The sequence below is a fragment of the Arachis ipaensis genome, chromosome B09 (assembly GCF_000816755.2).
Source record: "Arachis ipaensis cultivar K30076 chromosome B09, Araip1.1, whole genome shotgun sequence".
NCBI lineage: Eukaryota > Viridiplantae > Streptophyta > Magnoliopsida > Fabales > Fabaceae > Arachis > Arachis ipaensis.
The window spans coordinates 17,942,075-17,960,653 of NC_029793.2; the positions used below are offsets into that span (position 1 = coordinate 17,942,075).

General features: G+C 37.6%; 1 protein-coding gene across 1 annotated transcript; it reads right to left on the minus strand.

Moving 5' to 3' along the window:
- Nucleotides 2,493–3,432, minus strand: LOC107619697. The gene has a single exon (XM_016321992.2). The coding sequence runs from the start codon at nucleotides 3,296–3,298 to the stop codon at nucleotides 2,783–2,785; it is 516 nt and encodes a 171-aa protein (XP_016177478.1). The 5' UTR covers nucleotides 3,299–3,432; the 3' UTR covers nucleotides 2,493–2,782.

An 18,579-nucleotide genomic window follows, 5' to 3' on the forward strand; every position in this document is an offset into this window, starting at 1 on the left:
TTGGCCTTGATAGTGTTTACGAGTTTGATTTTTGAAGAGGAGAAAAATGTTTTGAAGGTTAAACATATTCACAAGTTTAATTATTTGGAGAGCGAGAATTTTGAGGTTTTTCTTAGCCTTTCAAAACCTTTCAGGTGTGTCTTTTTAACGTTTCTGCAAGTTAAGGGGTATTATCTTTTCTTACTAATAATTATTATATTACCAATTATTTATTCTTAATACTTAAGGATAATAAACTTGTGAAATCAAATAAAACACCTAAATTTTCTTTTACATAGTTCAAATTTGTAAACAAGAAGAGTTTAAAAATCTTAGGTGTATTTAATTTGCGTTTTTATTTTTTATTTTTGTTTTGTTTTGATGTCTGAAGTTATTATAAGAACAGTAAAAGAAAGTTTTGGTAAATTTAGAGAGATAAGACTAAGAGACAAGGAGTCCTGGTGGTAAAATAGAGTGTACAAGAAAAGATAAAGGCAAAAAATGAGTGTTTTAAAGAGTAGTATGTGTTGCAATGAAGATAATTGGAAAAAATATAAGGCAGTTAAGAAAGGGACAAAAGTGGCTGTAAGTGAAGAAAGAACAAGAGTATATGAGGGTCTCTACCGATCTTTAGGCACGAAAGAATGAGAAAAAGGTATATATAGAATCGCAAAGAGCTGTGAAAGAAGAACGAGAGACTTGGATCAGGTTAAGTGCATAAAGGATAAAGACGGAGAGGTTTTGGCTCAAGATGAGAAGATCAATAAAAGGTGGAAGAGCTACTTCTACGTGTTATTTAATGAAGGACAGAATACTCTTCCGAGCATCGGTCGGTTATGCACGAGTGAAGAAGATCAAAACTTTGACTATTATCAAAGGATTCGAGACTTCAAGGTAAAAGAGGCTCTAAAGCGGATGAAAAATGGCAAGATAGTAAGACCTGATAATATTCCGATTGAACTTTGGAAGGGCCTTGGAGAGAAAGGTATCAGTTAGTTAACCAAGCCTTTTAATTAAGATTTTAAGGTTAAAGAAGATGCCAAATGAGAGAAAAAAGAGTATTTTGGTACCTATCTACAAGAATAAGGAGGATATATAGAATTGCAGAAACTATAAAGGAATCAAACTCATAAGCCATATCATGAAGTTATGGGAAATGGTAATAGAATGGAGGCTGAGACAAGAGACATAAGTAACAGAGAACCAATTTAATTTTATGTCAGGTAGATCCATCACTAAAGCTACATACCTGTTAAGAAGGATGATGGAGATGTATCGTAATAATAAAAGAGATCTATATATGGTGTTTATTGATTTGGAAAAAAGCATACGATAGGGTGTCAAGGGAGGTCTTATGGAAGGTTTTGGAAAGGAAGAGAGTAAGGATCACATATCTTCGTGCAATTAAAGACATGCATGATAGGGCTACAACTAGTGTGAAAACTTAAGGTGGTGTGATAGAGAAATTTTTTATTGATATAGAATTACACCAGGGATCATTCTTAAGTCTATACCTTTTTACATTAGTCTTAGAAATACTCACGAAGCATATCCAAGAGCTTGTGTTATGGTACATGCTTTTTGCCGATGATATTGTCCTTATGGGAGAGTTCAGGAAAGACCTAAATAAGAAGTTAGACTTATAAAGAGAAGCTCTAGAAGTATATAGTCTGCGCATAAGCTGTAGCAAGACGGAATATATGAAATGTAAGTTCGGTCGGCGAAGGAAAAACTCTAATACAGAAGTGAAGATTGGAAAAAACATCCTACGAAAAGTTAAAAGGTTTAAGTATCTTGGGTGCATCATATAGGATAATGGAGAGATTGAACAGGATGTAAATCATAAGATCCAAGCAGGTTAGTCAAAATGGCCGAGTGCGTCTGGTTTTATATGTGACAAAAAAGTATCTTTAAAACTTAAAGGTAAATTCTATCACACTGCCATTAGACCGGCTATACTTTATGGTACAGAGTGTTGGACGGTCAAAGAAGAGTATGAACATAAATTAAGTGTGGCAGAGATGAAGATATTAAGATGGATGAGTGATCATACGGGGTTGGATAGAATAAAGAACGAATATATAAGAGAGAGAGTTGGAGCAGCACCTATTGTGGAAAAGATAGTAGAATCATGTCTCAGATGATTTGGAAGAAGACTAGAGGAAGATATAGGAAGACCATCCATGAAATGGTCAAATGATATCTACATATAAACAGTCTCTTTGTAGATGATACATGTCAGAGTTTAATGACGTCATTTGATTCATGTAGCAGACCCCACCTAGTGGAACAAGATTTTATTGTTGTTTTTTTTAGTGTTTTTTGTTTTTAGAATTTTATAAAGAAAAAAAAAAAAGATAAAATATGAGATGAAAATAAGAATTGATGAATATATTAATGAAAAATATTTTTTGCACCGTAAATATTTATTAATTTTTAATGCTGAAAATGAAAAACATATAAGAAAAAGTGTACACTATTAATGTTCTTTTTAAGATAAATGAACTGAAATGTGTCATCATAACATTTAGCAATTATATTACACAGGTTCACACTTTATTCTACAATGATTAGTATATTAAATTATTAACCCGCGGTGTTTTATTGATATAACTAAGAAAAAAAATTGTAAATACAAGAATACAAAAATAGTAATATCTCCCAATATCTACAAACATCTCGCAATAGTTCTCGACTACTCATGTCTCATACTTTTCAAGATACAAAACTTTCTACCATTAGCCGTAGATTCAAAATATTTAAGGGATGGGAAATAGTCAAATAATAAAAGAAATGGAAATTCTCAACAAGTAGTAGTGTCTCTGTTTGGTGTCCCATTGTATTGTAGATAAGAAATCTGTCGCTGAAGCTTCATTTGCTCGTAGAACTTAGCAATGAACTCCTCAGCTCTCTTATCAATCCCTTCTTCTTGTTCTTCTCCATCATCTTTCCATTCCTCTTCATGATTATTGTGGTCGGCATTGTCATCTTCAAAGTCGTAGTCGAAATCAACGTGAGGATTTATACATGGGATGTGAGGCAAGTGAAGGAAGCGCATGGAGGAATTAGGACGGTACATCTTGACATGGAAGATTGGAGTCTTATCAAATGAGAGCTCACGCTCAAAGTAATGAATTTGATTGCTTTGTGATGAAGACGTTGTTGTGTGGCCGAGGCGCTTCAAGTACTTGGGCACAAGACGCAGCTCCATCGCAAGCCTGCGCTTGAACACGCCCCCTTTGCGAGCCCATAGCAATGAAACCCTCAACAGCTTCCATGCTCTGTGAGAAAGATCACTGTTCTTCTTCGTCAAAGGCATAATGTATGTAATAACTACGTAACTAGCGGCTTAACAAACACTAGAGTGAGTGATAGTTATAGAGTGTGATTGGGGTGATGCGAAATTTAGTTTCAGAGTGATGAATGTTGATGATGGAAGATGCCGTTGCTGCTGTTTATATATATACAAGTATCTAATGGGAGTTTTGGACGCGTTAGTGTGTTTAGGAAGATACACAGTTATTTGGTTTTAAGGTTTTTTAGTTGAATAATATATTGAGCCCATAAAAAAGGTGGTTACATTTTCGTTAAAAGCGTTCTACATAACTATTTAATTATATGTTATTTATTATTTGTTTGTTCATTTTTTCGGTGTTATCAAAGAATAATAACTTTTTATTAGCTAATAAATTACTGTATTTATATATATAAAACGAAATTCGAATGCGGGCTAATCAGTGAGTTATTAGGTGTTGAACATTTTTAATGTATCGGATTATTTTTCTTAACGTTTATTTTTCGTGTGTCAAACATGAGATGTGTGCTGTGGGCAGCGGTGCCAGGTGTCATGTGACAACTCGGGGACACGGCTATGTGCTTGTACGCGGTTGGGATCTAGCTGGATACACAGACTACAAATAATATAATATGATTTATGATTCTCTGTTATTACTAATTTACCCCTAATTTCTCAAAGGGCTATTATGATTTATGAATGATCGACAACTAAAGGATCTGTTACGAAATCCATTTGCAAGTGTTGGTTATTATTATTGTTATTGTATATTTTTTATTTTTTTCATTTTTTGATGATCGATTTTTTTCCGTTAAAAAATCCTTTAGGTATATTTAGATAAGTGCAAGTATTACATTAAGATCAATAAAACAAACTGCAAGATTGCTTCTGTGAATGGGGTCATTTTGGTCATATGACACAAGAAGCAAAAATGGCTATTATAGGACCCGCAGCCACATGAAATGAAGGCTGCTTCTAGTTGGAGTTTGTTGGGACATATTTGATCGCCGTTTACGCTAGCTTTCACACTAAGTAATAAAAAAAGATGTATCTTCTTTGACAGAAAATTTAGGCACGTTCCTACAAGTAAACGCTTTTCTCTATGTTGGTCTAGAAGTATTGAAGTAAACGCATTTTATTATATTTTTTTAAGTTAACCCTTTCTTAATAAATAGAATTTCTTAATCAGTGGAAGCGGATCCAAAGATCCACGAGCAAGTCAGCAACTGTATTTGTTTGTTGAAATTTTGAGGGGTTTTTTTGGGCCTTCTTCTAAATGAGATTACAATCAAAATAATCTTTCGATTTTAATTCAATAATTAAAATAGTTTTTTAATTTTTAAAGAGAAAAGGACAAATTGATTTTTAATTTTTTTGTATACGAACATTTAAATTTTTAATGATTTAAAAATACATTTAAATTTTTAACCTCTTCAAAATCCGGATATATAAATCTCTGAGTCTAATTTGTCCAATTTTAAATACTCTCTCACATGTGCATCCATATCAATTAAGTCAGTACAACAAGAGTCACATTTGATTTTTTTGTTGAGTCTAACAGACCCAAGTGAATATCAATTGTTCAATTGGACTGGCCGCATAAATGACATATACCTTTCACGGAAACAAAAAAGGGATACGATCTACATGTTTGCGTTCATACGCTACACTACAAAGGGAGGAGTTTTGAAAGCTATAACAGAAATGAATCATATGAAGCTAAGAGGAAAGGAGGTGTTTGTTGGGGAAGCAAAGTACAGGAGATCGTTGGTTACGAAGGACATGAAGAAGATACAGATAGCAGATGGCAACCGAAATGACATGATCCGCCAACCGCCGCGAGAAAGTAAGCCTGCTCAGATAACCCCATCTAGCTGCCCTGAAGATGTATCCAAAGGGAAAAGGAACCAAGATCCACATGGAAATGGGTGGACAAAGAAACTGGAAGTGGCTGTGGCGAAAGAAAATTTAAACTGACTACAGAAAAGTCTTATAGGTAGTACGATGAAGGCCATTGACTTTAGGTCACTAGAGGGCATGGTTGAGAAGATGTTCCCTCAAGTAGTTCAAGTTCGTGAAATGGGAGCGTATAAAGCAATGTTGACCTTCGACAGTCTGCTGAACGCTGAAGAGTCGTACACGTTTAAAATGAATAGCCTACTGCAGCTGTTTCATAGCGTATGGAGGTGGGATGAATCGGAAAGAAGTGAATCTCGCAGGGTGTGGTTAGAGTGCTTTGGGATTCCGCTTCATGTTTGGTCTGTGGATACCTTTAGGTCGATAGGAGGTCTGTGGGGGGAGGTGGTTGGGTGTGATAAAGCAACGGAATCATGCTCTTCGTTCAGTGTTGGACGGGTCCTAATTGATACCTGTGCTATGGATGTAATTAATGAATGGGTTCATATCACAATAGGCACCAGTGGATTCGATGTTTTGGTAAAAGAGGTGGGTAAGGAAGCTTATGGTTTGCACTGTAACATGGACAACATGGCCGATGGTATACAAAGACGCGATTATTGGGATCATACAACAACAAAGGTTGGTGATGATAAAGCTACAACGTCTGTAATGTCAACAAAGGTGATAGGTTATGATGATCAGGCTGCGGAAGTTGCTATGAAGGTGCTAAGGGATGAGGTTGAAGATGAGGGTAAACCTGTAATTTCAGATTGAACGAGTGGAGTTATGACAATTTAATACACAATCAAAGTAAAATGGTAACACACCAGCCTCTTAAGGAAGAGAATAAAGGATTGGCAGATTCGGCGGGATTTGATAATTACAACGAAGGGGATTCTGAGGCCACCTTACCGTGAAACTATAGTGGACCACATATTGGGCTGGGTAAGGGGGTAAGTTTGGTTAACTCCAATGTAGGAGGCCTGGTAAACTATGCAGACAGCTATGGATTGGGCCAAGAAGGCCCAAGATCACCACCAGCAATGCTAACAAGTTCACAATGCAAGAAGAGCGCTGGTGGACCTCCTGGGCTGGATCCACGCATGCTGAGTCGGGTCGGTGGGCTCCAAGGAGAAAGCGGCGGGTCTGGCTATGCTCCCCTGACGCTAAGGTCTTCCCGTGTGTGGAGGGGCGAGCGAGGGTGGTACGTCGCGCCAGGAAATCACCGGCGCTGAAGGCCGCCGAGGGGACATCACGGTGGTTAGGGAGTCGGCTCAGGTGCGCCATTGGGTTGTTGCCGAACCCACGCTGGAAGCCGGTAATACCTATGAAGAAGGGCGAAGTCCCGTGGAGGGGGAAGAAGTCTTCGATCGATCTGCTGGAGGGGATCCGAGGTTGCCTGGGCTTGTCGGCGGAGGGGTTGAAGTCAGAGGAAGCCGAGCGGTGATGGTGGGGTGCCGCGTGAGAGAAGGGGTACAAGTGGCTGGGAGTGTGATCGAGAAGACTACCAACGAACCTCAGGAAGATACTAACCTCGGGTTTCACGGGGAAAAAACTGCAGCTGTTGGTAATGAAGATAGTGGTATTGGCTCTGTAGAAGACATTAATCTCACTGATCAGAATGTTAGCAAGAGCGCCGGTGACAGACAGAACCAATCGGGGGAGGAAGGCCACGCGATTTCTGATGAGGACAGTGGCACTGAGGCCCTAAGCCTGGATGAGCAGGAGACGGAAAATAAGAAGACCTGGAAACTAGCCAAGGAATCAGAAGCAGTGCTGTATGATGAAGAGGACGACATAATGGCTATTCTTCAAAAATAGAATGAAGCTATCGCTCGGAAAAAAATGTTAGCAAAACAGAAAGCTAAAGCAAGGCGGAGCAGGCCGAAATCTCACAAAAAGGTGTGTAATTATATTGTAAAATGACTTTAGGATCATGGAATGTTAGGGGGTTAAGGGGGGATGGAAAGATGAGGATGGTGAAGGACCTAAAGAGGAAATATAGGTTGAATAGGTTAGGCTTGGTAGAGACTAAAAGGCAGATTATAACAAGATTTGATGTTTTGAAAATTTAGGGGAATGGCTGTGCAAGGTGGGAGTATGTGGGGTCTGATGGTGCGTCTGGTGGGCTACTGTTAGTGTGGGATGATGCGTTTTTTAAAATGCGTAATTGCCATAAAGGAGAGAGGTGGTTGTGTGTTGAAGGGAGTTGTTGAACAATAATATTGATTGTGCTTCTTTCTTAGTTTATGGTGTGCATTCTAGAAATGAAAAACTTATTGTGCGGGAGGAATTGAGTTACATAACTGGTTTGTGCCAAGGCCCCTGCTACTTTTTAGGGGACTTTAATGAGATTGTACAGGTGGAGGAAAGACAAGGCAACGATACGTTACCTTCATCGGCGGAAGATTTCAAGAATTGGATATCTGACATGGGCTTGGAGGACTTGCCGATCACTGACCGTAAATTTACATGGTTCAGAGGACGATCTTGTAGCCGCATCGATAGAGCTTTGGTCAATTTGGAATGGCTTGAGGTGTTCCCGGAGACTCGCTTGAGAGGTGGGCCACGGGGATTGTCAGATCACTGCCCGATTATAGTGGAGGTTAACAGGCAAAGGGATGGGCCGAGACCGTTCAGAAGTCTAGATTCGTGGTTCACTCATGAAGGCTTTATGAGATTGGTTAAAGAAGAATGGAGAGGGCTAAGTGACTTACAATTCACTGATAAATTAAAGGCTTTGACGGGTCCTCTGGGAAGGTGGCATAAGGCGAATTTTAGTGATATGGATAAGAAAATTGCGAAGTTTGAGGACGAGATCAAGAAGCTAGATGACATGGTGAGTGATAGGGTTTATGATAGAACGGTGGAGGTTAGAAGGAGAGCGTTAGTTGTGTGCTGCGAGAAATGGTATGTGAGGAAAGAACTACATTGGAAGCAACTATCAAGGTCGAAGCACGCTAAGGACATGGATAAAAATACCAGATATTTCCACAACTTAGCTTCTGCGAGAAGGAGGAATAACAGGATTGATGAGCTGGTTATTAATGGACGGTTGATAAGGAATCAAGCTAGGATTAAGGTTGCCATCAACGGTTTTAACAAAAACTTATATTATCAAGAGAGGTCGCCCAGGATAGGTTTCAGAAATGGGCTGGTGAATGTGATCCGTGAGGAAGATACTTTGGCTTTAGAGCTACAACCGACACCTCAGGAGGTTAGGGAGGCAGTGTGGGATTGTGAATCCTCCAAGGCTCCAGGAAGTGATGGATACAACATGAACTTTATAAAGAAGTGCTGGGATGTAATTGGTGCTGAATTCACGGCAGCGTGCTGGACTTTTTCCAATCCTCCAAGTTATCGGCAGATGCTAATGTTACCTGGGTGGCACTGGCCCCCAAGTTTACTGGAGCCAAAGAAATCAAAGATTTGTAGCCAATTAGCATAGTGGGGTGTGTGTATAAGGTGATCTCGAAGCTGTTGGTTAGGAGAATGCGAGGAGTCATGCCAGGACTAGTGGGCGAGACACAGACTGCTTTTGTCAAAGGCCGAAAGATCCATGATGGGGCCCTGATAGCGTGTGAAACTGTCCAGTGGTTCAAACTAAGGAAAAAGGAAGCGGCAATTGTTAAGTTAGACTTTCAAAAAGCATATGATAGGGTCAAGTGGAGCTTTGTGGATCTTGTTCTGCAAAAGCTGGGGTTTGGACGAAGGTGGAGGGGCTGGGTTATGGAATGGATCAGCACGTGTTCTATGTCAGTGTTGGTAAACGGATCGCCTTCTAAGCCGTTCAAGATGGAAAGGGGTCTGAGACAAGGTGATCCTCTGTCCCCCTTTTTATTTGTTCTTGTTGTGGATGGCCTGCACAGGATAATTGGAAAGGCTGTTAGGAATGGTTGTATATCACCGTTGTTGGTTGGGAGAGATCATATCGAGTTGTCACATCTTCAGTTTGCAGATGATACGGTTTTGTTCTGCTCACCTGAGGAAGAAACCATTAAAAAACTACAAGAGGTTACTACGGTGCTTTGAGTTGATGTCGGGCTTAAGTATCAATTTTGATAAATCTAGCTTGATTCCTATTAACTATAATGAGCTGTGGATACGTCGTATGTGCAAGGTGTTAGGGTGTAAGGAAGCAACTCTTCCAGTAAAATACCTGGGAATCTCGCTTGGAGCAAATCCCAAGTTGGTTAAGACTTGGAAGCCAATTATAGACAAAGTGGAGGAAAAGCTTAGCCTCTGGAAAGCCAAGGTCCTCAACAAAGCTGGTAAATTGGTGCTTATCAAATCTGTGTTGAATAGCTTCCCGGTGTATTATCTGAGATTATATAAGATGCCTAAGGCTGTAGCGGAGAAGTTGATCTCCTTGCGGAGAAGTTGATCTCCTTACAGAGAAGATTCCTATGGAGTAAGGAGGATGGGAGGAATGGTATGGCTATGGTCAAGTGGGAGGTGGTGCAGGCTCCTAAAAGGTTAGGAGGCCTAGGAATTGGAGATGCTTTGATCCGGAACACAGCTCTTCTGTTTAAGTGGTGGTGGCGCTTTTCTAAGGAGGAATGTCCGTTATGGAAGAAGGTGGTCTGCTCCTGTAATAATCTGAATCCAACTGTGCCTTTGTCCACCCAAGAATTACCTGTGCGGGGGGTCTGTGGAGGGATATTTGTCAGTTACAATTCACAAATCAAATACTAAGGCAGAAGATGATCAATGGGTTATCTATGGAGGTCGGAGACGGACGAGATACTCGCTTCTGGGAGGATGTCTGGCTACTTGGAGGGTTGTTGAAAGATCGTTTTCCTAGACTTTACTCTGTTTCAAACCAAGTAGGATCAGTGATAGGGGATTGTGGGTTTTGGGATGGCTTAGAGTGGATATGAAACTTCCAATGACGACAACAATTGTTCCAATGGGAGTTGGATCTTGTGAACCAGCTACTTGATGAGTTAAGGCTGGTTAGACTTGCATATGACAAACAGGACAAAGTTGTGTGGAAATATGATAAACAAGGTGTTTTTACAACTAACTCATTTGTGCAGGTAATGCAGGCGGACATGGTCCCGGAGGAGATCACAAGCTATAGCTTTACGAGTACTATCTGGAAAGGACTTGTGCCACCAAGAGTGGAGGTGTTTGTTTAGTTTGCATTGACTGGCAGAATCAATACGAAGGAGAGACTGAGTCGACTTGGGGTCATTAACCAACAAGATACTTTATGTGTATTATGTAATAATTGTGTTGAGTCTGGTCACCATTTGCTTCTAGGATGTAGCTTTTCGTGGCAGGTTTGGTGTGCATGGCTATCAAATGCTGGTAGATTATGGTCTTGTCCGGGTTCGTTGAAGGAGCATTTCCTAAGTTGGACTGAGATCTCAGCTAGAAAGGCGGATCGTAAGGCATGGATGGTGAGTTTTTGCGCGATTATCTGGAACTTGTGGTTGGAAAGAAATAGAAGACTATTTCAGAACAAGGGAAAAGGCGTGGAGGAGATTGTTGACATGTACTCTATGAATTACAAGGAGTGGCTAGGTGCAAATCCCTTTGGTTGTTGATGGCAATGCCGGAGATAACATAGGGATATAAGTTTCTGTTGTTCTGATGTTTGTCTTTTATTTTCCGTTTTGTCTTGCTCCACTTCACGTGTTGAGCTCCACTTTCAAAAAAATGTCTAAATTTTAAAAAGATCAGAGATTTAAATATATTTTTAAATTTTCGAGAATTTAAATATCTACGAAATAAAAAATCAATGACCTATTTCTTCTTTTCTCATTTTTAAATTAATTAAAATAATTTTATATTGTAACTAATAAATCAAAATAATCCCTTCGTCAATCATCAAATTAACGTTATTCACAAAAATCTTATATAGTACATTAATTTTCAAGTTGTCATAAGATCAGAAAGACTCATTTTAAAACTTGGGAATTAAAAACGATGTTATTGGCGGGTTACAACTTTTAAAAACACAAAAAATAAAAATCCTTTGTAGTGTCGTTTTATTAATTTCATGCATTAGTCAATGATTAGGATTTTTTCTCTTTTTTTTTCATCAATAGAGGGGGGACAATATGTAGTTCTTTTTAATAGGAATAGAACAATTTTAGGTAAGACATAGTATTATGATTCATTGATTTAGTGATTCAGTAATGTCAGTTTAATTATTTCTATTATTAAAATGTAGATGAATTATCCTCCATTAAAACCTGCATCCACCAAAACTGTTCACTCCAAATCTATCCTTGCCAAAAATGTGGATGAGTCTTTTGATGACTATGACAGTAAAAATAGTTTTGTACCACCTATACTTTTTGGTGAAGAAACTATCAGCAGTAGTTATGAAGATTGAACGATGATAGTGTATTACACTAGGATTATATTAGAACATGAGCTATCTTTTAATTTGGGCCCAATTAAAAATTTTTCCTTCTTATTTCTTACTAAGATTTATTTTTTCTAATATCTATTTAGTTTAATTTTATTTTTGGAACCTTAAAGGACACCAATTCAACTAAGGTATTCTCTCCCAACATTCCTAAATGCTATTTCAATCGAGGTATTTAAGGAGGTTAATACTAGAACTACTACGAGAATGACTAATTTTATAAAATTTATCTCAACCCAAATTTTAAACCACCAAAAAAAAAAACCCTAGTTTATTGATATTTAGGCACTTGTTCCATGTCTTATGGCTTATGGGGCTTTATTTACACATGTTTAGAGTTGAATTTTACTTGGAATAATCACTACAAAATAAACCTGAATACCATTAGATTTATTGGCAGAAAAATGAAAAAAAAAATTTGTTAATACTATATTTACCGGCGGTATAAATCTCGTTGGTAAATGTCTATTATCGAATTTTGATGTTCCCCGATAAGTTACGGCGAATTTAGTATTGAAATGTGATGTTTTATGGGCAAGAAATTTGAGTAATGTTGCTGGTGAAAAAAATTCAATGGTAACATTAATGCCACAAAATGAGCCTTTGTATGATCTTACTGTCAGACAAATTCGACGGAAAATATCTTTTTTTTTTGTTTTTTCATTTTTAAATATGAATGATCGCTATCGTTGGAATTTTCTGTGAGTAGGGTGAATATTTTTTATTTTTTTTCAATCTATGATGTACCCCGATAGTTAGCAATTGATAGTCAATTCTCAATTAACATCGAATAAATTAGTATTTTATCTAAAAACAGTGATTAATATATGATGTAAAATATCAAATATACAGAATGTAAACATGAAACAAAAGTTTGATAATGAAATACATAAGATAGAACTATGTTTTCCTTAATCTTTCAAAGTAATTTTCTGATTATCGAACTCGTCTTCTTCTTCTTCGTCTCCATCAACTCTGTCTTCATCTTGTCGTCGTTGTCTAGTGGTAGTGTGTCGTCATCTACCCTGAGGTCAATGATGTCATCATCCATAACAGTCGACTTAAAAGTGATCAGAACACCAATATTAACCACCATTTTCAAAGGAATTGGGTCGTGAATTTGGAAAGGTTCCTGACCTTCTGTCCCATTAGACTCGATGCGACCTCTTGACTTGGTCTTAACTATAACCACCCAACTAGACTTGCATGATCCCAAATAAGGCAAATAGTATACTTGTCGTGCATTTTGAGGTAGAATAAAAGGATCATAGTGCCTATTTTTTCTGGTCACATATACTTCAGTGATATTGTAGTCCTTGTACTTTCGTATTTCTTATCGCGAACTTGGATCATACCATTGATATTTAAACACAAACATCTCGTATCTAGTGCGACCAAAATATTCTAATTGAATTATATTGTGCAACACAACATACCAATCAGAATATCCACCGCCTGAATTTCCACAAACCCAAACTCCGGTGTTATCTATTTTTTTTCAACCGACCGTTGTAAAAAATGGAACCGATATTCATTAACATTGTATATCGGATAGCTTGTGCCCTTATTTATTGGACCCCAACTAAGTGCAAGTAGTTCCGAATCTGTTGTATTAGCTAGAAGCACTCTGACGTATTCTCTAAACCAATTAAGAAAATTGTTCAATGATGCCTCAGAATTTATTTCTTGGAATAATCTATGATATAATAGGATAAATAAGAAAATTTCAGTGTAATGAAGTTTTGATTAGATGAGGAAGATAGTATCTTACTAAGTGCAATAGTTGTGAAAGTTTAAAAGCTCACATCAAGTAGGGTGAAACTTGGTCACAGTTAAGCAAGTGTACGGCATCGATTTCCTTTTTCGTTAACTAATAGTCATTACCCGCGCCCATTGCAACTCCTTCCAAAATAAATATTAGATACGCTGGTCCTCCTGACGAGGATTCTCTCCTCTCATCATTATTTCTAACTCTTGTTCTACGTGACTCAACATGAGACTCAATATAGAAGGAGGCAAATGCAGATGTTTCTTTAGTTATGAATACTTCGTAGATACTATTCTCGATCTGAGCTATGTTCTTCACAGTGCGCTTGAATGATCCAATCATTCTCTAAAACGGGTACATCCACCTAAATTAGACTAGCTCACATAATCTTGCTTCATACAACAGGTGGATTGCTAAGTGTTCCATGACGTAAAAAAAAAGAGGAAATATCCTCTCTAACTTACAAAGTATGATCAGAATGTTCTTCTCCGTTACTGTGAGATCATTTACGTTAAGTTTCGGGATACATAAATTCCTAAAAAATTTACTTATTTCTATAAGTGGTTTTCAGATGTTGGTAGGAAGTTCTTGGAAAGCAATGACTCCATAAAGACATGACAATCATAACTCTTCAACCCAACAAGCCTACCTTGTGAGACGTTTGCACACCTACCCAAGTTAGAGGCGTACATTGGGAAATCTCAGTCCTCTAATTTGCTTGTCTCACACCGCCTTTGGTTTAACCCACCGGCCGTTATCAAGTCTCGTTAAGTTCAGATCTAGCTATCTGCAAATGTTTATCAAGTCTAACTTTATCTTATCGTTATCCTTTATTCTCTCATCGTCCATTACCGTGTACATGATATTATCAAACATGTTCTTTTCAATGTGCATCACGCTAAGACAATGTCAAAGTAAATTGTCTTTTCAATAAGGAAAGTCCCAAAATATATTTTACTTGGTCTAAATATGCTTCTTACCATATTCCAGAGGTCTCACACCTGCCCCGTTATCGACGATCCTTGGGATTCTACTGACACGATGCCAAACTTGCAAACCACTCAATCTCACGGGTGTCTCTTCTTGTTCAGTTCTATTCTTCCTAAACGAGTCTTTCTTGTGCCAAAAAGAATGATTAATATTGAGGAACCTTCAATGACAATCAAACTACAAATTCTTACTCCTATTCATCAGCCAAAATGCTTTTGTATCCTCTATACAAATAGAACACGATATTCTGCCCTAGGTGGTGTAACAGCCCAAACCACCCGCTAGCACGATATTGTTCGATTTGGCACACAAGGCCTCACAGTTTTGCCTTTGACAATAGGGATGATAGCCGAAACCCCCCCACTCACTCGTCAAAACGCGTCATTCTAGGGAGAGGTATTCACACCCTTATAAGGCATGCTTCGTTCCTTTCCCTAACCGATGTGGGACCTTACAATCCACCCCCCTAAGGGAGCCCAGCGCCCTCGTTGGCACATCAATCCGGGCTCCGGCTCTGATACTATCTGTAACAGTCCAGACCACCCGCTAGCACGATATTGTCCACTTTGGCACACTAGGCCTCACGGTTTTGTCTTTGATGATAGGGATGATAGCTGAAGCCCCCACACTCACTTGTCAAAATGCGTCATGCTAGGGAGAGGTATCCACACCCTTATAAGGCATGCTTCGTTCCCCTCCCCAACCGATGTAGGACCTTATAGGTGGACCAACCTGGTAAGATCCTGTACGCAGGAAAGTTATTGATGGTTCACATCAACACAGTATGCAGTTGGAAGTTTATCTTGGTTGAAATATCATATGTTTCTGCACCATTAATCTACAACTCCATCAACTCATCCACCAAGAATTGCAAAAAGACATCTATTTTGGCTTTTGAATTGTTTAGACAAATATGATACAAGTTAGGAATATGTATGGGTCCTTCATGCATATTTCAGGAGGTAGGTTATAAGGAGTCACCACTACAGGCCATCAAGAGTATGCGTTACCGAAATTAGAATTTTGTGCAAACCTGTCAGAGCACAAAGCTAATCTAACATTTCTGGCTCGCTCGCAAACGTAGAGTGGACCCTATCAAAGTGCTTCCAAGCATCTCTATGTGACAGATGTGTCATAAAACTATCATCTCTCTTGTTACTATGCCAGGTCATGTGAGGGACCGAACCCATCAATGCATACGACCGTTTTAGTATAGGGATTAAGGACAAGTAGTGCATCCGTTTGTTTGGAATTCTCTTTAACCACTGTTTACCAATCCGTTCTCTCTTGACTTGAAATCTCGGTGCATCACAAAATCTACAAGCAGTTAGATCTACGTCCTCCTTGTAATATAACATACAACTATTCAAATAACAATTAATTTTTACTGAATTTAGACCCAAGTTCGAAACTAACTTCTTTGCTTCATAGTGGCTTCGGGGGATGCCACTAGCCCCGACAGGTACTCAGTCGTTGCAAAGGGTGGCTCACTTATCAAAAGACTCTTAGGTATGATTTGACTCAAGCTTAATACTCATCATTCTAAAATATGCAGACAATTTCGAATGAACAGACCCTTTGTACAAGGGTTTTGTGACAGATTCTAACAGATGATAAAAGTTCTTTGCATCCAGGTTAGACTCTTGTTCAGCATCTTCTGTATTAGTAACACCTATTGCATCAAATACCATCTCGTTGTATCTCTCTTGATTACTCTCCCAATTTATTTCTTCCATGTTTGATTTTCTAACCACCCGGACCCTCGTCGACCCACCCCAGCCATATTGAAATTTGAGGTAGACTAGTTAATTCTCTGCTCATCACTTTTCCGTGTTTCATTCACATCCAATACCCATCCTTGAACCCATTACGGTAGAGGTGAAATGTTATATCTAAAGGACCTAACCAATTAGTCAGCCCATACTTATAGCATGCACACCTAGATACCCCTTTAGACCTAAACGGTTTCATGTTGAAGACAAATGCAACAAATGCGTCAACCCCCTCAAAGAATTCACTGTTGTCCCTATCATACATCCACAAACGATTACTTGAAATCATCTTGCAACAAACACCTTGAAATTCATCTAACAACACAACTTATTAAAACTTTTAGAAAATTTGACAGGGTGTCTCCTATAATTAGAATCTCCAACCAAATTTGGTTATTGTTTTCTCACAAACTAAACATGTTTTGAACATTTTGGCATAACTTTTTCTTAATTCAGAGACATCTACCAAATAAATTTAACAGTTTTTATAGAGAAAACAACTACAGATATAAACTAGAACAAACATGAATTCAATAACACATCAAATCCTAACCGTTCTAGTGCGCAACCCCTTATAACTCCGCAATTTTCTAGCAAACAAGAATTTCGAGAAGGCGCCTCTATGCGACCTTCTCCCACTTCCATCCTAAAACACTATCCTAGAAAAAGTAAGTCCGACATAAAAGTTAAATAATTGATTATATTTAGAGATAGAAAAACTTACCTGGAACTCGGATGCATAGAATACGGAAAAAGCGAACTCCAATTGATCTCATAGAAATAGCACCGTCCTAATAAAAAAGAACTTATTAAATTTACAAGGTGAAACTAATTTAACAAACTAAACAAATTCTTCCAACAGTTCGAGCACTCTCAATCTCACCATACTTAACCTACCTTAACTTAATTTAATTTTTATTTACATTAAATTAACATAAAAAATCCTAATCACAAACTTCATTATACTAATTTAATCAATAATTTGATAATAAAATACCTAACAAAACTCTTAACTCACAAAAAAAATATGAAAAACTAAAAAAACTAAACCAAACCCTAATCACAAATTTCATTACACTAATTTAGTCAATGATGTGATAAAATACCTAACAAAAATCCTAAACTCACAAAAAAAATTTGAAAAAAAGTATAAATCTATACCAAATCCTAATCACAAACTTTATTATACTAATTTAATCAATAATTTCATAAATTACTTGACAAAACCCTAAACTCATATAAAAATTTAAAAAATAAAAAATGCCAAAATTACCTCTGATGGTGGCTGTAGGATGGTGGAGACGTGGTGGTGACAGGAGGTAGCAGTAATGGCGACAATATCACCAACACTGGCGGCAATGACCACGAACGCAAACAGTAGCGGCGTTCTTGACGGCTACAGTAGTGACCGACAGCTCTAGCGATAACAACGTCCAGTGGTGGCGGTAGCAGAGGCTCCAGCTGGTGGTGGTGATGCCGGCAGCTTCAGGGCAGAAGAGAGAAGACGAGAGGAGAGAGAACAGAGATAAAAGAGAGAGAATGAGTTCGCATAAGTGAGAGGGAGGGGGTTCGCATTTGAATTTTACTCCTATTTTACCGTCGAATTTACCAGCAGAAACTTCCGACCGTAAATTGAATAAACGCAGCATTTCACTAAAATGATATATCATTGGTCGAATCTGCAGAAGATCCGTGAGTAAAGTTGGCGCTATTGAAATAAGATTTCATGTTACTGATTACTGTCGGATTTAGTGTCCGAACATAAAATCCGATGATAACTAATTTAGAAAACTAAATTTAGCTTGTTTCTATGCAAAAGTCATTGCTAATTCTGATGATAATAGCTGTTGTTAAATCTGTCGATAAATTTAACGATATTTAGCATATTTTTTGTAATAGATATAACTTTATTTTGCAACTTGCATAGCTCCTCTTTTGTAACTAAAATTATTCAAGTTGAATATAAATAGCCATTTATCTTGGAAAGTTGTTAATGGAATGTTGAATTTGGTTACATGAATTGTTATTTATTTATTTAAGATTTATAAGTTGTATTTTCACATACTAAAAGATGAAAAATTTGACTTATTTGCAAATATGATGAAAGGATCATTTTGATTTATTGTTTAAAATTAAAAGATTATTTTGATTATTACCTCTATCTACAATTATATATGCCAACTTAAAAGTTAACGTGCCACGTATACTTTTAATTAACGGTGTTAATTTATTTGGTGATTAATGGAAGGATCATTTTAATTTATGGTTTAAAATCAAGGAACCATTTGATTAGTTTAAAAATTAGAAAACCATTTTATTTGTTTTTCGAGTTAAAACAAAGAGAACATTTTGATTGTTATCTCTCTTCTGAATATGTATAAGGACGAAAAAGAAGGCAAAGCGTAATTACAGTTGCATGTATCGAATCGATATTTAACTAGAAAAATATTAAGAGATCAATATTTTTTATTAATATTAGCTATTACTTTAGATT

Bases quoted from the DNA above. Each gene is read 5' to 3' on its own strand.
- LOC107619697 (XM_016321992.2), bottom strand. From the start codon at position 3,298: ATGCCTTTGACGAAGAAGAACAGTGATCTTTCTCACAGAGCATGGAAG.